We start from the raw sequence: 24,944 nt of genomic DNA on the forward strand, positions 1-24,944 counted from the left end.
AAAAAAAGATAAGATCGTCCTTTCTCGGATCTAGAAATATCTGAAAACGAAGTTTGGCTATTCTAGGTCTTATGCTATCTAAGATCTTAGTGCTCATACGGACAGGCGGGCATGGCTATATCGCCTCTTCGTGTCAAACTGCTCAAGAATAGATATACTTTTGGGGTCTGCTACGCATCCTTTTGTACAGGGTATAAAAAGCCCATCTCTTATAGTTAAGTACAATCTGATTTATTCAATAGGTACGTATAATTAAGTACAATTTATTTGTATTTACATGAAAATGCATATAGTTAGTGCACAATTCCATAAATAAAACCAATTATAATTATCTTAGCATGTACAAATAGTTTGAATTGCTGGATTTTTCTTCTCTTTCGAAAATGAAGCCTTATAAACACAATTGATGTGCGGGCAGTATTAGTTAAATAAGGCTTAGTTTACTAAGAAATCAACCTTTAAAGTATTTACAATATGTTAAAATGTTGGCATTTTGTAATTGCGTTTTTTCATTTGTTCACGTCCAGACAATTCAACGTGCACATTTGTTGGAATGAATATTGAGAAATCACAGAGTTCATGAAAATACATTTGCTAAGCATTGATCTAAACATTCCCCAAAAATTGTGAAGAAATGGAGTTATATATCGAAGGAAGACGATCAATCTTTTTGCCTTTTACAGCAATTACCAATAGAACTTGCAACGAATCGCGTTTCCTTCATGATAAATAGAATTCAATTGTTAAGAGTGCGTGCGAGCATCTATCGGCAACTTAAACTCCTTTGAGTTATAGTCCTCATAGGCAAGTTGACGCTCGGGCGACGTTTCAGGTAGTTTATCGATTTTCTGCAAACGTGCGAGCACAATCTGCAGATGTCGCCCAATGTAATCCTCGCCAGGAGCCAGTCGATGTGCATATTGGAGACAAGCAGCTGCCTTCGCCAGACGCTTGCGTTCCACAAAAACAACGCACAAATTGTGCAAGCCCTGCGTGTTGTGCGGCTCATGTCGGAGGATGCTGCGATAACACGTCTCAGCGGCATCCAGATCCTTGATGTGGTTTATGTAAATGTCACCGAGCAGTATGAGGCCCTTCACGTGAGTGGGATGATGACGAATGAGTTGATTAAGATACGGCACAGCGTCCAGCGGCCGCTGAGTATCGGCCAGTAGCAGCGCCAGGTTAAATAATGCACTGCGAAAGTCTGATTTGAGATGAATGGCGCGCTTAAAGAACTGCTCAGCCTCATCGAAGCTCGACTCATCCATGGCTAGCATACCCAGGTTGAAGTAAACCTTTTCGTTGTGGGCATCCTTGGCCAAGACGCGATAAAGACGGGAACGGGACAGCTGCCGTGCCTCCGCACCGCCCAGTTCCTGCAGCAGAATGGCCGAATTAAGCAGAGCCTGCTCATGTTCCGGATACAGCTCGAGCGCCTTATCAAAATACACATTCGCCTGCTGGCTCTTTCCCTGCTCCAGAAACACCACACCTAGATTGTAGTAAATGTCCGCATTTTCGCTGTCGTACAGCAGAGCCTGCTCGTAAACCTCCTGGGCCTGTGCTGTGCGATTCAGCTTCATCAGAATATCGCCGCGATTAATGTAAGCCTGCACGTAATCGGCTCGCATGCTTATCGCCTGCCGATACAAATGGTCAGCCTCCTCTAGGCGCGTCTGATTCTTTGCTATCAGGTTGGCCAAATTAATGAAGACATTCAGATGATTGGGCGCTATACGCGCATGATAACTAACGCCGGGCTTAGCCTGCGGGAAAAGTGCCTTAGCACGCAAATAAGCCTGCTCCGCCTCAGCATAGCGTTTCAGATTGTTGTAGGTGCGGCCCACATTGATGTGTGCGCCAATATCATCCTCTTGAATGCGTACCGCCTGCTCGAAGTACAGCAAGGCCTCCTCGTAGCGAGCCTCGTTCTCCAGCGCATGCCCCACATTGTTGTACAGCTTGGCATTCCGATTATTTACGTGCACACCAGACATGAACAACGTATACTCATTCCGCCAGTCGTAATTGCGCAGGTGCGTCTTCAGTCCATGCACCAGCAGCAGGCAAATGAGAGCCAGCTGCGATACGCGCCGCCATCGCCAGCGTTGCAACAACTGCGTATGGCCATAAGCAACGAGTAGGCTGTATCCCATAGACGGCATGTAAAGAATGCGTTCGGCCACCACAAAGCCGACAGGAAAGAAGAGATTCGATGCGGGCAGAAAAGGCAACACCAACCAAGCGAGGCCCATCAGCAAAATGCGCGACTGCGTCAAATTGCGCGTAAGAAAGGCTTGGGCTGCCAATCCTAGCAAGCACGCGAATGTGGCTAGTGTGGCCAGATTACGTACATCGGTGAAACCTTCTATTAAAGGGACGGTGCCTGAAAGAAATGATAATTGTAAATCAATTAATTGTAATTGATTAATGAGGATGTTTCTTATAATATAGTGCTAAAAGCTTACCCATTGTCCAATCACAGCATAAATTCGACGGAAACAATAACAACAAGGAGTTCAAGTAGATGAGGTAGCTGTAAGTAAGTTGCCGTACAGGTGTGTCCGCAGCCGAGGCCGGATTATCAAATCGTGTGAAGATGGGCAATTGGGCGCCCATCACGTAGACCCGGCCCACCAATAGAGCGACAGTGATGGCAGCCAGAAAGGCCAAGCGTTTAAGCAGAGCCGACGACCAGCGACGTCCGGCGCTTGAAGGTGACGTGGGCTTGGGTACGTGCTGTTCCTCGAACAATCGCAGCACATAATGCCACAGATGTATGGGGCGCAATTGTTGCACGACAAACAATTCGTAGGCCAAGCAAATACCCGCAATAGTTATGCCTTGCTCCTTGCACAGCATAGAAGCCAGCAGGCAACTGCCAAAGCAAATGCATAAGGACAGCCAGTTAGTGGGAGCTTCTGTGCGGCAGCGACGCGACAACGACGAAGTGCTCACTGCCTGAGCGTACGAGAGAAACGCGGCCAGATAGCAGATGGAAGAGAGCAATTCAGCACGCCCGACGACGCTAGTAACAGCGTCGGTATGCACAGGATGCACGGCAAAGAGCAGCGTGGCAACAAAAGCGCATGTGTTGAGTGCCGACGATGACGTAGCGTTACTGTGCCCTGCACATTGGTGCAACAGAAACCGGCACACGCGACGCCACAGCACGCAAACGGCAACGTGCAGCACAACATTGACGGCATGATATCCGAATGGCTCCAACGCATGCAGCAAGTAGTTGAAACGGAACGTGAGCACCGTGAGCGGACGGTACGACTTGTGGGACTGCTCTTTACGCATTGGTGTACCCCAGAAGTCGTTCAGGAATACATTGCGCAACGGCGTGCTCGGTCGCAGGTCCTTGTTATCGCGTATGGCGCTTATATCGTCAAATACCAGTCCGCATTGGGTGCTGTTATAATAGCAGGCTATGCAAGCAATGCAAACGCACAGGAACTCAAGTAAATTGCGCTGCGAACTGCTGCCTCGACTACTGCATAATGGTGTGATTATTCTGTGTGTGTGTTGTTGTTGTTGTTGTTGATGTTGCTGCGTTATGAGTGGGTGTGCATGTGCGTATTCCTGCTGTGGGTTGGGGTTCGTTGACATGTTGCTGACTCTTAAATTACTGCCTGGCGTTACTTTATATACTTCTATATATATGCATTCCAGTCAAGCCGTTGCTGCACCTCATGTATCCATAATTACTTTACGGTGGAATGTTGTACATATGTATGGTTGACGAGTTAATCGGGGGAGATTCTACATTTTCTGAAAAGGATTAAGTGAAGTTAGTAATAGTAGTTGTATAAATATTCATAGAAGAAAGAGGGTCTCAAACAAAAAAGTTTCAAATACATTTCGGTATATACATAATTTATTTTTGGATTCTAAAATACCTTTAAATATAAATAACACCAGTAGTCACTTAAACGTGTCTCTAAAACATATGTACGTATGTATACAATATTATGTATGTATGTACATACTTCTTTAAGCAAATATATGTATGTATATTTACTACAGCAGTAATACTGAAAGTATTTTCTTAACTTAACACAAGCTTTGCATTCATGCTTTTGTTCAACTTTGGTTTGTCATTTGTTAAAAGTTTCAAACTTTTTACTTTTAGGCGTTTTGCAGTAATACAGAAAAACTGCACCCAGGGCCCGGAAAAAATCAATTAATGCGCAACAAAGTAACTTCGTCCCGGTTACTGTCCTCGATACCGACTGCACATACACGAAGTTAACAAAGTAGTGAAGGACACTCTGCCGCACTGACTGCGACAGCGGCAGCAGCAGCAGCAGCGGCAACTCCAGAACCAACAACCGGCATATGCTGGATGGAGAGAACATTGGGAAAAGTTTCGGAGCAAACGTGTGTTTGCTTGTTATTGCAATTATTATGAAATCAAGCAAAGGAGACATTTACTAGGCGCGGCTGCATTGCATCGGCCGGACGAAGAGATAAAAACAGAGCAACTATGTTGTGCTCAATGTCATCGATTCTACGAACACAGTCAAAACAAATTCCAACCAACACGGAGTCGGAGTCATAAAAAGAGCGTCGGGACCAGCTGAGCGCAACTTTGTTGCACGACCGAGTTTTGAGCGACCACGAAGGGCAACGAAGTCAACACACGCACCAGTGTATTTGGAACGCTTGTTGATTTCCCGCCATTTATCGCGCAGGCGCCTAGTGGGACGCCAAAGAAATCCTTGCACTTTCGTTTCGAGGGAGACGAGGCCGGCACGCTCTCACGCAACTCTCCACTGCCACCACTCTTCACAAATTAATGGTGTTTGTGTTTTTGTAAAATTACTTTGACCGAGATATACGCCAATCCTTGTATATGGACGCTATCGCCGACGAACGCCACATGTCGTCGCTTTGTTGGGCCCGCCGATGAGCTTCAACATATCCGACACCGTCACCGCCCCAGCCACATACCCCTGATGTTGATGACGAATTCATGCCACTACATTACAGCCAAATGCCAAGGTAAAACCAACTTGACAAATACATTGTTGCCATTTCTAGTTTGTTGTATTATTATACTGTTGCAGCAGTTTATTATAGCCCACTTACTGTATTTACGAACTATTTTATACACAATTCCTTAGGGAGTTTACATTTCAACACATTGTAATACAAAACGTTTTCTTCTTCTTTTGGCTTCTGGGATTGCTATTCAATGGGCACGCAAACACCATCAAATCCATCGACTATCGAATAACAGTGAGTGCAAATCGATTGCCATTGACGATATTTGCTGCAGCCCTACCTTTTCTGGCTGCCGCATCTCAGGTAGGACAGATGCCATTTTTTGGTGAAGCGTTTACCTAAATAAAAAGAAAGAAATTAGATTTAATTCCAGCTTATAAATATAATGTCAACTGAGGATTTCTATTTGCGCTACTATGTGGGTCACAAGGGAAAGTTCGGCCACGAGTTTCTCGAATTCGAGTTCCGCCCGGACGGCAAATTGCGGTATGCAAACAATTCCAACTACAAAAACGACACCATGATCCGTAAGGAGGCGTTTGTACACCAATCGGTGATGGAGGAGCTAAAGCGCATTATAATTGACTCGGAAATAATGCAGGAAGACGACTGTCCTTGGCCGCCTCCAGATCGCGTTGGGCGCCAGGTAAATGTGTATAACGATTTCTGTGTATTGAGAAATTACATTCGTTTTGTATTGTATTTTTACGCAGGAATTGGAAATTGTCATTGGCGACGAACATATATCGTTTACTACCTCTAAGACCGGCTCCTTGGTGGATGTGAATAGGTCAAAAGATCCGGAAGGACTACGTTGCTTTTATTACCTGGTGCAGGATCTCAAGTGCTTAGTATTTTCACTTATCGGCTTGCATTTCAAAATTAAGCCCATTTAATAAAACAAAAGGCATTGACACCAATTAAGAATAAATCAACTCGCTGATTTTCCAAGTTTTTTATATTTAGATTTTAATAATTTGAATGTAAATAAACATATTCAATTTAAGTACTTTACATTTGTACAATCATTTAAATAATGGTATAAAACACCTTTATTCTACTTAACGCTACACGATTAATGGATTACCTTATGCGTATATGTATGTTAGTAAAACATATGTATATATACTTAAGTTTATGGGGTTAAAAACTGGTGGTGCGGGCAACAATTATGGAGAGATTCGGCGTTGTGAAACCTTTTATTTGAGATTTGCAGTGTAAAACTTTATATAGGCGCTTAATAATTCAGTCTTTGGGGTTACTTAGTAAAGTATAAAAAAACAAATATGACATAAACGGCAGAATATGCTAAAATACAATTTAAGAACAAGGAGCTGCGCTAAAGAAAGCTCTTGTAGAGCCTAATACGTAGGTCTCAAAGTCATAATTGCGGTTGCTGGTGCAGAGATAATGTGGTCATGCTGGTGCCGGGCCGTTCTATGTAGCCACCAATCATGTCCAGTTGCTGTGGTTGGTGGTGGTGCTGTTGTTGTTGTTGTTGTTGGGGTGGCAGCTGCGATTGCGCACTTTTCAGTAAACTAGGTGAGGCCTGTAGAGGTGTATTACTGCCTAGGCCGCTGTTACCACTGGGGCTGGGGCCCTCCTTAATGGGACAACCGATGGTGAGACGCACATGCAGACCAGATTCCTTGATGAGATTTACAACATCGCCATGCGACATGCCGGCTATATCTATGCGATTGACAGCAATAATCCGATCGCCCACCTTCAACTCTCCGCAACGATCAGCAGGACTGGCGGGTATCAGTTTACCTGAAACATAGAAAACGTATTAGATAAGAGTATGAAAGTTTCATCTGTGTATCCTGCTTACCTATTGTGGAGCCGTAGTAATGATTAGATGAGGAGATGATGACGAATCCAAAGCCCTCATTCTCGTGCCGACTGACGATGACATCGTAGGGATAACGTCGCAGCTGAGTCAATGTTGCATGTTGCTGCGTACGACGCCTTCGCAATATCATAGTGACCTGGCCACGCAACGCAGACTCTCCCACAAGTGACACAACCTTATGGTGCGAAGAATTCAGCTGCAAGAGTAGGCGAATGAGAAACCTGGATAAAGTAAAAGTATACATTGACTTACCACATTGATGCCGTCAATGCTTAAAATTTCATCGCCTGTGGCTATGCGCTGATCTTGATCGGCCGCGCCGCCGGGCACAATGTGGCCTACCGTTACCTGCGACCCTTCCTCAGTGCCACCAACAATGCGAAAACCAAAGCCCAGAGCTTGCCGCTCCAATGTTACTTCGGTCAGTTCGCACTGATCAGCATCTTCTGAAGCATCCAACAGGGCCCCATTGCGTGTGCCACCCGCCAGCCAAGAAGTTGCCGCTGGTGAATGCTGATGTGGGAGCTGCTGATGGTGGTGCTGGTGGTCTTGTTGTGGCTGTTGGTGTTGATGGAGCGGAGGATCGAGGTTGGCGAAGCCCACACGTCGGCGATCGCTGAGCAACTCATTGACGCGTCGCTGCATCCTCTCGTTCTGAATGTGTGCAGCCTGAAGCGGGGAATATTGGGCAGTGCTGGCAGAGGAGGGAAGAGGCTGCGGTGCAAAGTAACCGAGTGGTGAAACGTGCTGTGGTCGAAACTTCAGGTTCTGGCAATCGTAACAATAACAGGAATCATGATGATGTTGAGTCTGTCCGTAGACAGCTCCTGTATTGGCTGTGCTATTGGGTGTCATAAGACCTAAGGGTGTGGTCAGTGGTCCATACAAATGCGTCGGTGCTGGCGCACCAGTGGTCGCAGCAGCATTCTGTGGTAATGGCTGCATGCTGGGGGGCAACGCAGTGAGGCCATAGATGGGATTGTAATTGGGACTAACATACTGCTCCTGGGACGTAAAGTGTGTTGGCGCCGTACTATAACCATTGTTGTCGCTTTGGAGAGACGCCTCGGCTAGACGTTCGCTCAGACGGCTGACCATTTTGGGATACGGATCCATAAAGGGTATTTCGTCGAGCTCTTGCAGACTATTATTTGACTTTCCGTCCACATGCGTTTTGCTTTCAGCGAGTGTAGCTAACGGCCCATCCGTCTCAAGCAGCTCGTTAGGCGTCTGAACACGGGCGCGCCGTGTGTCCACCAGCGGAGTTTTTGGCCGCATCGGCAACACCTCCTTGGGCTGCGTACTGTACAAATCCGCCGTTGGCGTCTTGCTGCGAAACAAACCACCGCCCGTAGTCGCCGTACCACCAACAAAGTTTTTTCTTAGCTTCGCCACATTGCCGAAACTGTTGCCACCGTTTCCAGATTGGGACTGACTGACAACTGGCACCTCTTCATTTGGCACGCGCTGTATCTTAACTGTCGTGGGCGCTGTCTTGCTGCATTCCTTGAGCACCTCTACCACATAGACATGGGATTTGTTGCGCACATTGATGTCGTTTATTTCGAGCAGCACATCGCCCTCCTGCAGCTGTGTGCAGCAATTCCTATCCAGTATTTTTTTCACCTTCTGACCACAGGCAGAATCGGCAATTGTGAAACCGAAACCCATAGTTCCCTTAATAATGCTGAATGTGTGTATCTCTGGTTTTTTCATTAGAATAAATCCACTGCCCGCCCCTTTACTGGTGCCATCTCCAGACAAATCTAGAAAGTTGTAGTTGCCGTCCATGTTGAGATCCATGATCATTCGGCGCTGCTTCTCCGACTCACTGGTTATCCCGTCGACGGCAATGGTCGTTACCACCTCCGTATTTGGATCGTTGGGATCAAAAGGAAGCGGATAGCCACGACACACCTCCAAGGTTGCTGTCTCGCCGGGCAGTATTGACTGAAAGATGCTAACCATGTCGTGATGCGTGAAGCCCAGCACGCAGGTGTCATTTACATAAACGAGCACATCGCCAGTTTGCAACTGTCCGTCCAACCAGGCGGGTCCATTGGGTACCACTGTCTTGATTTGCAAAAACTCCTCTACACCGCCGTCGTTGGGGTTGCTGCCGCCATCGCCACCCACTATGGTAATGCCTAAGCCGCGTGCTGACTTTAACAACGTGGTGCTAATGCGCTGACCCTGCAGCTCCGCGGGATTGCGCGTAAATTTATATGGAAGCAATGTCTTGGGAGTCGCTTCGGTCGCCGCATCCAAGGCTGCCACTGGATCCTGCACCAGCTGTGTTGTTGTCGGCGTTTTAGCACGTTGCTGTTGCAGCTGTTGGTCCTGCTGCTCCTGCTGTTGTAGGAGTTGGCGCTGCTCTGCGGCACGGCGCTTTGCTTCCAGCACTGGATTCTCGTATTGAGTGCGTCGATTCACATGGTCTATAAAATATGTACCATAGAGGGAATCCTCGATCTTCTCCCAGCCATATGGCAGCTCATCCTCGCAACAATCTTCAAGCGATTTCTTCTGATATTTCGATAGACGCGGATCAAGCCAATGGGATGTGCCAGTATTGTGACTGTAATTAATATAATTAACTAATCAGCTACATCTCTATAAAATTTATTTATCAAGGACTTACTCAATGAAATACAGTTCCCCACGCTCAGTATAGGCAGTTTCCCATTTGGGGGGAAGTGGACCCAAGCCATCTCCGGGATCCTCGTGGCTGGCCGTAGCATGACTATGGTTGTGGTTATCCATACCTCCGCACTCGCTGCCCAGACTGCTTTCACCACCCTCACCATTGTAGTAAGTGTTTTGAAGAAGATTTTCTGCAAAGGAAGGCAAAGCATAAGTTAAAGGAATCGAACAGAATTGGGATCCTATTATTATCTCCTAAACCAAATGAGCATAGTAAGAATAAATATAAAAAGTAGTTCAAACCGTTCAAACCAAGCTCTCTTGGTATTTTTTTATTTTTTTTAGTCACAATCACACATTGGACCGTTGACAATACTCTGTTTCAATTGCTTAAGAGACACGTTTTTGGATAGATTCTCATTCCTTTAATTTACCACCACTTTGTGATTAAAAATGAGCCATGAAAGGATTGACAGCGAAATAATGGATGGTGGGAATAAAGATTCTTAAAATAAAAGGATCAGTATTTGAGAAACTTGTTACAAAATAATGTAATAGTTGTAAGAGAATCTCGTTTTAAAATAGACCCCAAAGGGTGTTTCATAAGTAGACGTTCTTATAATAATATAATTAAAATGTTCAAGTAAGATAAGGAAAATATAGCTTCAAAAAACCAATGAAGATGAAAGGCTCAAACGTTCAACAGGTCTTGGTTAGTGTACTTTAACTTTTGAAAACAAAAGCGCCCACTCAATCCAATAGATCCACCACAGGTGCGCATTTTGAAAACGCGCCCCATAGCTCTCAATCGAAATTGTGCAACCAGGCGCGAATAGTTTAAGGGAATCGTTGGAACACTTCAACATTGAACTACACTATAGTGGCTTATTGGACTAATGTTTGTAGCTGCCAATGTCCATTGCCTCCGTATTCACACTCGCCCTGTTGAATGAAGCGTAAACTGTTTGGACATGGTACATAACAACAACAACAACAACAACAATGTTGATGACAACATATTATTAGCACTAAGGTGACTGGCTTAGTTGGGCTAATGACCCACTTTTACCACAGACTGAAGCCGTAGATGGATGCTGACTAGCTGACATGAGTCGCAAATTCTTTTGTTAAATGAACGCTGCCGACAGATGACAGGTGGGCTAATTTTTTTTTTTTTAGATGCTGCAAGTGTAAATGCCTCTTGTAGTTATTACTCGATTGTGGGTTGGCTGATAAACCTCTGGAAATAATACCAGCAATTTGAAAACGCATTCAGTTTCCATGAGTAATGGTGAAATTTGTTTGTGGCCTTGGAATGTGCAAACGCTGCAGAAGAGAAAACATTCAGTCAGAGATTCCTATTTAAGATTGTAATCAATATGGAAACGAGCCTAAACAATTATACAAATATATGTGCCTAAACTATCAATTTTCTTAAAGATAAAACCGAACAAATATTCCCATTTGTTTATATTCAACCTTATCTCAAGAGTACAATTTTATACGCAAAAGAGGACGATTTCAATATTCAGTGAAAAGAAAACTTTTTATAAGCTAAGTAGACTGGAAGACATAAGAACGAATATAGATTGAAGCAGATATTGAAAGTAGATGGACTAAAAGCCAGATGAAGTCTAGCTTAATTGGACTTGATTACTAATTACTTGTTTTTAAGATGCACCAGACATAAACCTCTTTATCCATTTCCGATTTAATAATTTTATTAAAGTTATCCTATTTAATTCCAATACTGAATACAATTTGGAAATATTTACTTAATATATAAATAATAAATAAAAATAATTCATATTCTTCACTTATGGCATATTGTAGATATTTTCTTGCGCAGTAGTGTATCTTTTTAGACATTTTCAACAGATTTAGCCTTTATTTACTCGATTAATCAATGCAAGATCAGTGTTTACTCATGGCTCAGTGAACTCCGTAGAATTCATTCAATTCCAGAAGTGGTTTTTATATTAATGCTAAATTACTTGCAAATCGAAAACTCATTAAAAGAAATACAAAAGGAAACCAGTTCCTAATGCAAATGAGAACAAATCAGCAAACGGTGCGGACATCGTTAGCCCCTTTCGAGGCACACGCCCCACATAGACACATAGACTAACAGATAGTCAGATAGTCAGTCTACGAGTATACTCGTATGTAAATTTAGAAAAGCCATCAGCAGTTGTGCGAACATCGCTGAGCAATCGAATGGAGGAAAAACCCACCAGGGCAGGTATTAAAAAAATACAAGTATGTTGCAAACAAACAAACCCATTTACATACATACTCGTATATAGGAAGATGAATATTTATAAAAAGCACTTGGCATGGTGTGGCAGCCACAGTCGCAACTGCAACACAAGAGGCTGAACGGAACATTATCAATAGAGCGACGAGGTTGACTACGATGGGCCCCAGCTAGCAAATATCTGGGTTAGGTAACTAAACGGTAAATGCATATGCGACACGTTAGATTCCACTTGCCGTTCTGATGCCAAAGCGAATGCAAATCGGACACAGAGCTCTGAACCAGGCACACTGCCTCATCAATGGCTGCCTGACTGCATATAGACGCGCCCGAGACAACCAACCCATTTGGGGCTCCAATGAATAAATCCCCCCATACACACATTCACAGATCAAAAGAGAGGGAGAGGCGCAACGGCGGTGGGTAAATGTTTTGAGTGCAACTCCATATGCCGCCCCATAATCCAAAGAGTGTGAAGGAGAACAGGCGCCCCACCCGGCCAAGCCCGGCACGGAAATTGCTGCTGGCGTTGCGTTTTTGTGCGAAGCTGTGGCACAGTTTGATGGTCTTAATGGTTCCCTTTTGCCCCGCCGGTATCACTCGTGTGGATGTGTGTGTTGTGTAAATATTTGTGGAAGCGAGAGAGCAGAAGGTATTTGATTGCCAGATGTGGCATTAGCCCGGCTATTTAACACACAGCTGCACTTTGCTGGACCGTTTTCAGTGCTCGATTCGTAGACAAAATTTCAATTTCAATTACATCGTCCATTTTGTTGAAGGTCAATCATTTTAGGCCAATCTTGGAAAGTATTTACTGCGAAATAATATTTACAGCCAAAGCGAATTCATTGCGACGGGGCTGAGCTTTTGGCTGCCTTTGTAGCACTCTGTATCTTTACGATACACACAGCTACTTTATCTTAATGTTTGCTTGAAGTACATATATCTAACAGATAGCGCAGATAGGCAAGAACTACAACCTTGAGATAATATGGCAGCGACTTCAACAAATTAAAAAGCATAGATACCGTTATTATTCAAAATAGTTGAGCAAACGGTTGCAAATTGTCAAAAGTGCAAAAAACAAAATAATATGTGATCAGACAGGCAAAAAGTTTTTTAATTTCAAAAATATATCGTAATTCTTTTGTAATTCCTATCAAAAGAAATATTATTAAAACAGACAAAAGAGAGTACCTTCTTCGGATTTTTTTAAAACTTACTTTCCTGTGGCTCGTAAATTAAATCAGCGTCATAAGTATAGCTACCGAGTTATTTTAAAAGGAAAACAGGCAAAAAAAAAACTGAATGGTACGAATTATGACTTAATATTTCCTGTTTGCCGCTCTATTCTTTTTCTTCAAATAGTGTATTCCTACATCACTTTCTAAATTTAAATTTATTTCGCTTCGCTTTGTCAGCAATAGCAGCAAACTTGATGTTTGCAATATAAAAGGCGGATCCGACATATGAAATGAGAAAGTGATTAAAATAAATTGTATGTGTGTGTGTGTGTGTGATTGTTTCCTCAGCTAAATACAAGCTTTCTAGGTCGTGCTTTAAAATTAAGCAAAAAGAAAGACGAAAATCAAATCGACTTACACGGGCAATTAGGTGATAACAATATTACCAACAAAAAACACAAAATCTTGGGCCACGCTCCGTAACAAGTTCAAGCTAAACGACGCTTTTTGGCCCCGTCCCTACCAAAACATGGGGGCCGCGACATGGAAATTGTGCGACGCGTGCGTAACACGCATTTCGTGACGCCCAATTGTGGCCTTTAACCGTGAGTAAAAACTTATACTATAAGCAAGCAAATGTGAATGCCTGCTTTTAGTTTGTTTTCATTTTGGAGTTCAATGAACCGATTTCCATGGTATTTTTATTTAATTCAACATACTCGTACTACACTGCGGTTGCTGTGCTCGCTTCAATTGCATTGTTATCGATGAGTCCCCCAGCTGCCCCAAATAGTAATACACAGATGGTCCGCATGTTTACTGCAACAAGCGAGGCCTATTTTTAGCCATGCAACACGAAAACTAGCAAAGCACCGAAAGCTTTCTTGATTATCCATTCATCCCGGTATTTTTTCGACACAAATGATGGTGTTAAGATGGATCGACTCGATATCGAGATAGATTTTAAAACCCCTGTTAGTAATTCCATAACATAAAAACAAAAAGAAGCCATTAAAAATTCTTGTATTAATAAGATCATCACTTCCAAAGGACAACAGCTTCTAATTACAAAGATGTTGGATATGTATTTTGAACACAAACTTTTCATTCATTAAAAATGGAACGGAAAAGGCACTGCGTTCTTTGTTCCGGTATTTTTGTGCTTCCTGCAAGTACAAGCTACTCGTAGCTCTACTTTTCATATAAAGGAAATAAGAAAGAAACTTTCTTTGATTCTAATTGGCGAAATTAATGCGTACTGTTATCATCTTTACATAAATATTGCACATATACCAAGACGAGGAAAAATAGATAATTGCTGCAACATGCAACATTATTTAACCAAATAACAACAAAAGAACGACCAGAGTCTATGAAATATCATTACTCTTCGTATAATTTTATACCCTTATCCGAAGGGTAAAAAGGGTATACTAGGTGTATGCAAAGTATGTAACAGGGTGAGGAGACGAATCGATATAACCTTGTCTGACTCAGCCCACACTGACCAAACTTGGTATGTAGAATCTTCTCATCCGCAACACGAGTTTATTTTAATTTTTCACTGCCTTCCCTGCTTCAAAATTATAACAAATATAAATATTCATATAAATGTCCGCATTTCCAAAGCTACATTGACCAAACTTTGTATACGTTATCAATATATAGTTCTCTTCTCGGCTGTTGCAGTCTTCATGGCTTTTTGTTTAACCTTCTAATCTATTAACCCAGTAACCAATACTGTACTTGAGCTGCAAAATAATTGATGTTGATTGCATCGGTCTTTACGATAAGTTTGCAAAATACTCCGAAATTAATTGGATTAATTGTTAACTGAACAAAATTAAATTTGGTTGTCATTTTCGATGACATCACACATGATGTGATAATTTAAGTCTGCATTTCACCTCATGATAATAAAAAAGAGAATTACTGCGATCGATCTTTAGCAAAAGTTTTAAGCATCGGTTAAATTAGATTCTCCTCTGCAGTTCTACCGTTGTAAATTTTATAATTGATATTACATCATTTTCTCAAAAAGCTAAAGAGAGAGAACACAGCCTAGAGCTATAAGAAATGTGATCTTACTTTCTGTTTTGTATGTGTTTCGGACTTTCAGTCTGTTTATCTCTGCTCATAATCTTCTCAAGGTTATCCCATCAGTTCGGTACAAAAATTCTCAAATACAAATTCATAGGAAATCACAATATTTTAGATAACATTTATATAATTACGTACTAAATATTTAAGTATCAGAATCATTTTGATTATTTCTAATTATGCTTGAATAACAGATGTACCTAAGTATATTACATATGTGTCGGATTATGTGAAAAACTCCCATTAATTGAGATCTCTGGATCATTTTCGATTTTACTTAATTTCTTTCCTAAGGAGATTAAATCCTATTCGCATTCCCCAAACCAAATAGAGACTTACTAAGTAATCATCAGCTTTATTCCTTGTATGCCTAGCTGGTTAAATTAAAGTGGTTGACTCTCTGCCTACCACTTTAACTAATTGAAACTAATAATTTGCCCAACTTGATGGCTGACATTCGGTGCCTCCAGTTATTAATGATGTAGTTCTGAGTTCTAAGTCCCCCACAAGCGTGCGCAGTCGCCAATTGGTATGGCAAGAATCTGGACTAAGAACTATACGCGCCTGGAGGCAGACAGGCAGGCAAGGCGATCATCAAGTGCCATCATCGTTGGGTATGAATGAACGTCTATTCAGCTGGCCGGTTGAAGAAGGGCAGCGGGCGGTCTTTGGGTATTAAACATGTACGGCCAACAACTTTCCCATGTGCGCGTTTCAATTAATGTCAGCAATTCTAGCGATGGAGCGACGGCCCACTTTGTGGCCCACAATGATGCCACTGGTGCCTTTGTTTTCATCATCGTCGTCCCGTCAATTCGTAGACAACCCCCAGAAACAACAACTCTTGGCAGTTGAGTTGGTCGACATTCGTATGTGGCCTGACTTGCACTTGAAAAGGTACTAACCCCAGCAGTTTGTGGCACACCCAGATAAGCTTCACTTGATTCGTCATCGGCTCCTTGCACATTCGCTGACATGTTGTCTATCCCTCATCCACCTGGTCCCCATCCTCACTGCGGTATCTCTTAGCTGTGGTATTCTTTATTCGCACGTTTGAAGACGTTGACGTCGCCGTCGCCGTCGCTGTCGGTTAATGATTGCATCTAATTGGCTTTGTTGCTTCGTTAACTTAGCTTACATGGCACACCATAAATTAAGCGTTCCCCCAGGGGCCTCCTCTTTCAGTGTCGGCCCGGCCCGCTCGCTCCATATTTCCTTTTGCATGTCACACTGTTGCCGTTTCGCGTAATCAAGAAATTAATAATCGCATCATATGACGCGAATGGGAGCCATAGCCGTAGCCACAACTACAGTCAGAGTCACAGCCACAGCTACAACCACAGTGACTGGGTCTGGGACTGCTTCTGCTAATTGCTTCTGACGTGAGGCGTAAATGATAAGCAGCGTCGAGGTGTTTCCTTGTGGGTGAGCGACGTACGAGTTCATTGCCACCAGCGTTTAAGTTCAGATGATTCTGGCTGCAAATTCAATTTTCTCTTTTCTCTGTACAGGTCCCTTCACATTCGTTATATCAACTTCGTTTTTCTTTATTTCAGTTTCAAACCAAACCGCTTACCCACTAAATGTTTCAAAACAATAAATTCACACATTTGGACCCATAAAACTAACAACTCGCTAATTAAAATACAAACCCAAATGGAGACTCAGATTGCGCGATACAAGTCAGTTAACAGCCAAGCGATTCATTTTTTCAGTTGTTGACCAAATTCAACGCCCGCGTACCAAAAGACTGCCTTAAAAGAGAGTGCCAGAAAACCAAACGAAGCGGCAAACTCACAAATACAGGTGCCTAGTCTGATTCACTTACATACATACATGTACATATGCGTTGACTAAGACAGTTTTCTTGCCCAACTTCCGAAAACGATTATAGCTGATCAAAACACACACACACATTCACAACAGCACATTAAGCCGAAAATTCCAATTTGAAAAATGTTATACTGCGCAGATGTTGTGGGTTGGCTTTGAAAAACGCTGCTCGATTGGAAGGTTATACTTAGAATGCCCCGACCAAGAAACAACATTTCTTACTTTCATACCTATTAAGGATCTTTAAAATCGTAAAATCTATGTTCCTCTTTGTATCTACATAGATAAATAGAACTTAATTTATCTACATAGAAAATTATATGTAAATTTATAGATATATAATATAAATATATATATAGATAAAGATAAAAAGCTATTTAAATAGGTAAATACCCAGATAAAGTGCAAATGAGATTCTCTTTAGCTTGAAAATATAACGTATGTAAATATTTAGTTATGTCGGGAATAACTATATATATATTACTATATATTATATATATGTATTTCATGATTTACAGAACTTCGATTAAATTTTAAAAAAAAGTTCGTTAAACCTCATGTACATATATATTGTTTATTTATTGTTGCAGGCGATTAAAGTTCGAGATTTTAAAACGAAAGAAATACTCTAGAAAAGTGTGATTACAAGTACAAATATTCAGCTCGCTACAGAGAAGCTTGATAGTCGTTAATCAGAAAACAAGAACAATAAATAGTACTCAAAAAAATGTGGACGCCCACATTTTTCAATAGTCGTCTCATTCATCTCAATAAAATTGTCTGTTAAATAGAAGCTCAGAAATTATAAAAAATGCAAATTTTACAAGTAAATGGCAACACTTTTTGCTGTAAATTGTAAAATCCCACATGGAGAGCACTTAACGACAATTAAGCAATCATATATTAAACGTTTTACGACTTAATAATATCTGCTATGCATACCATAAATATTAAAGATCAATGGGCGTAAAAGAATGTCGTTCAAACGACGCCCCAAAGCACAAACACACTCCCTCATTAAATATCCAAAAACAGCAAAGTCCATCAACAAACAGCAACCAATGCTAATGCCCCCCACTCACATGACATATGAGTCGATTTAGCTTTGGTATGAACTCGTTTTATGCTTTTATGTGGTTCGATTTCATGAATGGAAGTTGACGACTAGCGTTTTGTCGCCTCTATTTTACTACAATTTACTACGCCGCGAGCAAAACAGAGTTAAAACATTTTTAATGCATGTGTAAAATGGTCAACATTTTGGGGCGCCTTCTACAATATATGTGTTTATATTCAAAGTGGCATTTGAGTGCAGTAAGAAACCATTACAAGTGGAACAGATCTCTCATTACAAGTGGAGGAGGTCAAGTAGGGAAATGGAAATGATTTTGCTTAAGTGGAAACCAATTTTAATTACGTGCTCTCATCAGCAAATTACAAGCTATGATGCCATACTCAAATATCACTGAAATGTTGAATTTAATTCTCGGAAAACTTAAAGACTTTTTTATAACTTTTCTAATCCATCATGGCAAGCGCTCATTTGGTTCAATTAATAACCCCATTACAGACATTGGTTACTCAATCTTGTATGGGAATACCTACAATATATTATTTCAGCCTACTAATAACTAACAAACGTATTTTAAGACCCATTGGTCCTTGAAATTATCCCAAAAGCGTGCGAAAAAAGCATGTGTCTATCATCTTTTCTCGTATATGGAATTTAATATAATTTAAAAGTTGAGGCGTGCATGGAATTGAATGCATAAGGTTCAAAATCAGTAATACCCCTATTCTATTCTATTATATTTATTTAAGCTATAAAAGCTGTGAAGAACAACATATATGTGGAAGGGAGCAAAGCAAAAGTGGGAAAGACAAAATAAATATGATGATATCTAGTGTAATATCGAAAGTGAAATCATTAGCCACACCACCAGACACTAATAACGAAGACCCACAAGACGAGAAGAAGACGATGGCGAAGAAGCAGCAGCAGTAGAAGAGACAGAAACAGAGGTGAGAAATGGTTTTTGTTTACAAATACCCATTTGTTTTGAGTGCTTTTCATGATTTTCATGCTTACAATCAATTGGCGGCACGTGGATGTGGCTGTAAAACCAACAAAAACACGATGGCCAAACAACGAAACAAGTCAATCAATTAAGCCCACTCTTAAATATAACGCATACGCCCTATTGAACTGCATTTTTAAATAGTGTTTGGAGGCTGATTGGAACTAAAAGCCAAAGGCAGACCCTTTGTTTTAACCAGCAGTCGAAACTCTGAAGCATTTCAAATGCCACGAACTAGCCCTAAAAATGCATATCAATAATTAAGTGGAGTGGCTAATTGGAAAATACAACTTGGACGGTTTGTGCGGAAGACTTTTGTATTGGCAATTATATTGTCCGACTAACAAAATGGTTTTGATGATTTTCCAATAGAGTAGGGATGTTTGTAATTGAAATTCATCTGTTGAAGTAGGGTAGTTTTTGTTTTGTTTGATTGAATTGGAATGTGAAATGTCATCATTTAATTATAAACGTCAGTTACAAGGCATTCCACACAGTTAGGGCTTTGTTTTTTGCTCAATAACTTGTCATTGTATATTAATTTCAATCATTTAAACGAGAATCAACCATTGTTTTTTCCCAGGATACCATCTGATCGAAATATTTACTCCTTCACGATATCTACAAATTTCAACTATTACTTTCGCCAGCTCCCCTTCGCGCACTTTCCCATATCGCAATAGTAGAAAGTTAGTATTATGAGCATCAGTCGAAACAGTTGTGTTGTACCATCATCGAATGTTTAACATCACCTGCTACTTAAAAGCTATCACCTAAAAAATGCATCTATTTTAAAACTTACCCTTGCTGCCCTTTAAAATGCTGCTTGGATGGCCAGTGGGCCGAGCAGGCGCGCCATTGCTGTTGGCATTGTTTATATGGTTGTGGTTTATGTGCAATGGAAGGCCATTGATGCCGATACCGATGTTGCTGCTGGCGCTGTTGTTGTTGTTGGTGTTGCCAATGAAATGATTGTGAGCAGACATTTGACTATTAACAGAGGATGTGCCACCCAAAGACGCAACATCTTCGCGCGAAGCATGCTCGGCCATAGACTTTTTAGTTGCTGGTGGTGGTGGTGGAGGACCCAGACGGATGCTGCTCGTATTGCCGGCAACATCGCAACCGTTATCGTTGACATTGTTATTACAATTCAGATTCTTGCTGCTGCTATGATTACTTCCGTTGGCAAGGTTAGAATTTAGATTCGAATTTCCGTTAAATGTTGCAAAACTGGTTGCCGTTGCTGAAGTAATTGGCACATCTGCGGCTGCCGTTGGATTTTCTGTTGCTGTTGCCACTGCCGTTGCCGCTGTTGGTGCTGATGAGACAGCAACAGCAGCAGCACCAGCATTCACAGGATGTTGGTGGGCAGCGTTTAGCATGGTCTGTGGCGCCGCCAACTGTTGCTGTTGCTGGTGGTGCTGATAATAATGATGGTTGAACTGTTGTTGCTGCTGTTGCAGCAATAAGTAATCACTGGTCACTGCTGTCGTCGCTGTTGCTGGTGGCGTTGGCGTTAGATTCGCTGTCTCAGCCGAACCAATGTCTAGACCAACCACGGCCTTAGCGATTGCACCGCTTCTGGCAGCAGCTGCTACTATTCCACCGCTTGTTGCTGTCGTTGTTGCTGTTATTATTGGCATTGCCGTAGCGTTTCAGACACGATTTCGTGTTGCTCGCCTCCCCGTCTTTGTCTTCCACTTTTATTATAAATTAAATTGTGTGTTTCATCATTTTAACTTGGGCTACAATTACTGACCAAGGCTTGCCATTGCAATTGTTTATTTCTCGCTGCCTAATTCATTAGCATTTTTTGCGTTTGTTTCGTCTCAACTCGTTTAGCTTCAAGATCAAAGAATATTTCGTTTTTATTATTTTTTTGTCGCGTTATTTAATACTTGTACGGGAATGTTTTGTCTAGCTTTTTGTTCAACTTTTTGTCGGCACTATCTGCTCTTCCTTTTTTGCAAATTCATCATTTCTGTCATTCAGTTGTGTTTAATAATCACACTTCACATCATCACATCTTTCGTTGTGCATTTGCGGACTACTATGTATCGCTTTATAACTGCTGGAGTCTGCAAAAGGGTAGAAAAATGCATGCATTAGCTATTGGAAATAACTTATATATTTAAGTAGGAACTAAAGAGAGTGGAACAGCTTCAAAATTAATAGTTAAGATATCAATTTAAATAGAAACATTAGATATACTTTTGGATCCATTGTTTTAGATCAAGACGAAAGATTTTCTCTTACCAAGCATACCAAATGGTGCCACTTATTATTTATTTGGAGCATAAGCAGGAAAACAGCTTTTTGTTTAACGCGCGTTTTTTTTAAATACCTATATATTGACATTTGATATTTATTGTTTGTTAACTCTTCAAGACAATCGGCCCACATGTGTATATCAAATTTAAGAACACGAGATATTTAACAAAGCAACAGGGAATAACTTTTCTAATGGCTGTGCATGCGACCGGTAATTTTTCTTGAGGCATTTGAAGAAGAAAAGCAAATTGTACAAATTGTTGCATTGCGGTTAATAAGAAAAAAAATGTGAAAATTGTGCGCTCGAAGCATTGCCACGGAATGTGCAACAATTTTTGCCTCGTATTAAGAAAGTTTCAAGCCTGACAGCTTGACAAATGTAACGAATGTCATTTCAACTGACCAGTCAGTCAGTCAGTCAGTTACGCCAGTCATGAATGAAGAGTTAAATTGCTTTTCCCCCGTAGGATTGTTAGAAGTCATTGCAACATATTGGTATTTAAATATCTGCATGTATGTATGTATTTGTAGTCATATTATAAAAAATAAGAGAGGGCCAGACGTAAGTCTAAATGTAAATCTTAATCCAAAATCGAGGTCGCAAGCGTATGAGCTTTTAGAAAAAAGAAACATTTAATTTAGCATACATGTTTAGTCGCTGTTAATGGGTCAATTATTCACAAAGTATTGATTCATTTAATTAAAAGTTTATCAAACAAAATTTATCCTATAGCTATTTTAAGAAACGTAATCCTTATTTATATTCTCAATTCAAGGTGTATTACACGTTTACAATCTCACTTTTGTATGTGAATGACCCTCAAACCAACAACCATGAATAAATCACTTAGGCCTATTCATCATGGGTTATTCGGACCCCCTGCCTCCCGCATGACTACCTTTTTTTGATTTCATAGAAATCCGGAAAAAAGCGTGCTTTTCCACGAAATATCAAAGCGTTGACTCATTCCGTGGATCAACATGAAATTATGAATAATACTGAAAGGCAGCAACAATATATGCAAACCAACAACATTGAATTCCTGATGCGAAAAATTTACTCCAATAAAAACGTGAAGGAAAAAAATGAAATGAAGAAAAAAAACGTTGTAAGGCAAACAACCCGCTATAGGGAACTGCGGCAACAATCAGCAGCAAAGAATGCCAACAACAAAAGAAGCAACACCAACAACAAACACGGCAATAAGAACAGTGAAGGCGAAAAACGAGTTTTCAGACCATGCCACCAGATCGACCAGTCAGACATGATGCCACAGACAAACAAAAAACTAAAGGTAACCCCCACACACACGCATAGAGTTAGTGTGTGTGTATACTATAAAACGTGTAGAAATACTATACATGCATGTGTGTGTGTTTATTTGTTGTGGAACGTGCAGCAACTGCAACAGAGCGTCGCTGAGAAAACGAGTCACCAAACACGGTGCGGCCTGCGGTCAAGAGGCGGCACACTCGCACGCCTGCCACCAAGTAGCCAACTGGCCAGCCAGCCAGCCAACTAACCACCTGTCGCACTTTCGTGCCACCAAGCGGCCCAAGTGGCTGGCAAAAGCGAAAAGTGCACGTTCCGAAAGCCACAAAAAGGTAATGGCGAAAAAAGCGCGCGCACTTAAACTGACGACTTCGACTTTCAACTGCAACGAGGAGCGCGGCCAACGGCAACAAGTTGCAGTTAAGTACCACCCAACAACAACAACAACAACAGCAGCAGCAGCCGCAAAAAAATAATAATTTCACTTCATGGGTGAAATTTATCATCAGCGTTTATTGTGGTGTGCCTTAGTTGCTATTTTTTCATTTTTATTTTTTCAAAAGGTTTTTATGCTGCCTTTGTTGTAGCTGCAATTGTTGTTGCTGCTGTTGTTATTGCTGCTGTTGCTGGAGCAACCACTTGATGGCACGTTGACAAAGCTGGCGCTTAACTGCGGTTTATTTATATGGGAACATCATGTTAGTTGGTTGTTCGCATTATTAATGTCTGGCTTAAAAGCTGAACTATGCAAAAAATTACCGCAAAAGAAAATGATTCCCATGAGGGTTTCTTCACAATGAGACATTGCTTTCCAAATCTGCTATTCGCTCAATACACAAAAGTATTTAAATTCTATAATACATTTATCTATTTACTTGAATAGAAAAGACATGCTTTATTTGTATCGCTATTCCCCAATATAGTTCATATTGAACTCTTAAACAAAGAACAATACAACTTGGCAACAGGTATGCATATTTTGATACAAACAATCAATACATATTCCAATACCATCAATCATTAAAGTAATTATCTGCTTTCTATAAAATTCACATGTGCAGACAGACGAATATTTATTTTCAATTAAAGCAATTTTCAGTAGATATATGTATGTATAGTATAAGCCAAACCACTTTCAATATTCACACCTTTTTTTATTATTGTCGTTATTGTTGTTGTTGCTGAAAAACAATGAGCTTTTGTGGAAAATGCCGACTTTTGCTGTAGTTATTTAGCTCGAAGGAGTTGGAGAGATCGATCATAACAATTTGATCACTTTCATTTTTCGAAAGATGCATGTGTGGAAGACAAACGCGTTTTTTAAATTGTGCACAACACCACAGCACTTGTTAACTTTTGTATTATGGCGATGTTTGAACTTGTTGTTGGTCTACAAGTAAGTTGCCGCTTTTGGCGCACGATGAACGAATGTCGCGAAAACACGTTGGGACAGTGACCGAAAGACGTCTTTAGGTAAAACTTTACACCTGCTGTGCAGCCACGCACAAACTGACGAAACATACATTTAATTTTTTAATTGTTAAATAATGAGAATTTTGTACAAAGTAATACAATGGCGTTATTTGTTTTTATGATGGAAAAAATAATTGTTGGGATAAAACACGCGCGCCTCGACCAAAAACCAACGAAGTCAGAGTAACGACTAAATGAAGAGCAGACCTAACGTAACAGCTATCGATAGTTAGCCTATTTGCCCCTGAAGCTAAAATAGATGGCGCTAGTATTACCGTTTTGTAGCCATCAGCTTTCCGACATGTTTTGCTACAAACATATGTACATACATACAACGTAATGACGCTCTAATTTAGGGAATATAAACAACTCCAAGACAATGTTTATCCCACATTTATAGATACATTAGCACTTCTGGAAAATTTTGAAATAAATTTTAAACTGCAACCCGATTATAGAAATATAAAATCTGTATAAAAGTACACGCCAACCTGTTGCACGTTTAATACACCCATCCGTAGAGTACGCACGAACAAACTTAATGAAAGACACTAACAACATTCACTACCACTACTATAAGTAATTCTAAAATTCCCGGGTTTTGCTAAAACAGGAGAATGTAATTTTTAAACATATATACTTATGTAGCCATAGTCGTTTTCAATTCATAATTCAAAACATTTTGTATCCATCCAAGCAGGTGTCCTTTAACGCGTGGCGTCCACAGCCAGTTTACACTTACGCATTTGCCAAAAAGACAACTTTTCATATTTTTATAAAATACTTGTAAAGGCACTTAATATTTGATTTCTTAAACATAGCAATTTATTATTAAAATTATCAGGCCGGTGTATAGTCTTGTCGATTTGTATTTTTTTGTTTGCTTGTAGTACCCGATAACGAAGTAGTCGATTAGTTACTCGATTGTACTACCTTTCAGGTGTTTGAATTTGACATT

The 24,944-nt window shown here is 40.9% G+C and overlaps 3 protein-coding genes across 4 annotated transcripts; 1 reads left to right on the plus strand and 2 right to left on the minus strand.

The window, feature by feature from the left end:
* Positions 1-209: 209 nt before the first annotated feature.
* LOC115620047 (protein O-mannosyl-transferase TMTC3) lies at positions 210-5,234 on the minus strand. Its single transcript, XM_030513168.1, has 3 exons — positions 5,101-5,234; positions 2,472-3,780; positions 210-2,389 (listed from the first exon to the last, which is right to left on the minus strand). The coding sequence occupies exons 2-3, from the start codon at positions 3,616-3,618 to the stop codon at positions 744-746; spliced, it is 2,793 nt and encodes a 930-aa protein (XP_030369028.1). The 5' UTR covers positions 3,619-3,780; positions 5,101-5,234; the 3' UTR covers positions 210-743.
* A 136-nt stretch (positions 5,235-5,370) lies between these two features.
* On the plus strand, positions 5,371-5,947 carry LOC115620048 (protein mago nashi). The gene is made up of 2 exons (XM_030513169.1): positions 5,371-5,662; positions 5,730-5,947. Exons 1-2 carry the CDS (start codon positions 5,402-5,404, stop codon positions 5,910-5,912), a joined length of 444 nt encoding a protein of 147 aa, XP_030369029.1. The 5' UTR covers positions 5,371-5,401; the 3' UTR covers positions 5,913-5,947.
* Positions 5,948-6,050: 103 nt separating this feature from the next.
* LOC115620046 lies at positions 6,051-24,841 on the minus strand. Of its 2 annotated transcripts, none has more exons than XM_030513167.1 (6): positions 24,729-24,841; positions 19,769-21,047; positions 9,513-9,705; positions 7,124-9,449; positions 6,851-7,067; positions 6,051-6,789 (listed from the first exon to the last, which is right to left on the minus strand). In XM_030513167.1, the coding sequence occupies exons 2-6, from the start codon at positions 20,610-20,612 to the stop codon at positions 6,398-6,400; spliced, it is 3,972 nt and encodes a 1,323-aa protein (XP_030369027.1). In that variant the 5' UTR covers positions 20,613-21,047; positions 24,729-24,841; the 3' UTR covers positions 6,051-6,397. The 2 variants fall into 2 exon arrangements, with proteins under 2 accessions (XP_030369027.1, XP_030369026.1); XM_030513166.1 differs by lacking the exon at positions 24,729-24,841 and adding an exon at positions 23,662-23,996.
* Between the last annotated feature and the right edge of the window lie 103 nt (positions 24,842-24,944).

The sequence above is a fragment of the Scaptodrosophila lebanonensis genome, unplaced genomic scaffold (genome assembly GCF_003285725.1).
Source record: "Scaptodrosophila lebanonensis strain 11010-0011.00,11010-0021.00 unplaced genomic scaffold, SlebRS2 tig00000001-arrow-pilon, whole genome shotgun sequence".
NCBI lineage: Eukaryota > Metazoa > Arthropoda > Insecta > Diptera > Drosophilidae > Scaptodrosophila > Scaptodrosophila lebanonensis.

Coding starts and splice junctions, on each gene's coding strand:
- LOC115620047 (XM_030513168.1), bottom strand. CDS start 3,618: ATGTCAACGAACCCCAACCCACAGCAGGAATACGCACATGCACACCCA. Junction 2,390..2,471: donor ATGCTGTGATTGGACAATGG/GTAAGCTTTTAG, acceptor CATTTCTTTCAG/GCACCGTCCCTTTAATAGAA.
- LOC115620048 (XM_030513169.1), top strand. CDS start 5,402: ATGTCAACTGAGGATTTCTATTTGCGCTACTATGTGGGTCACAAGGGA. Junction 5,663..5,729: donor CAGATCGCGTTGGGCGCCAG/GTAAATGTGTAT, acceptor ATTTTTACGCAG/GAATTGGAAATTGTCATTGG.
- LOC115620046 (XM_030513167.1), bottom strand. CDS start 20,612: ATGCCAATAATAACAGCAACAACGACAGCAACAAGCGGTGGAATAGTA. Junction 9,706..19,768: donor CATTTTAAAGGGCAGCAAGG/GTAAGTTTTAAA, acceptor CTTCCTTTGCAG/AAAATCTTCTTCAAAACACT. Junction 9,450..9,512: donor GGGGAACTGTATTTCATTGA/GTAAGTCCTTGA, acceptor TATTAATTACAG/TCACAATACTGGCACATCCC.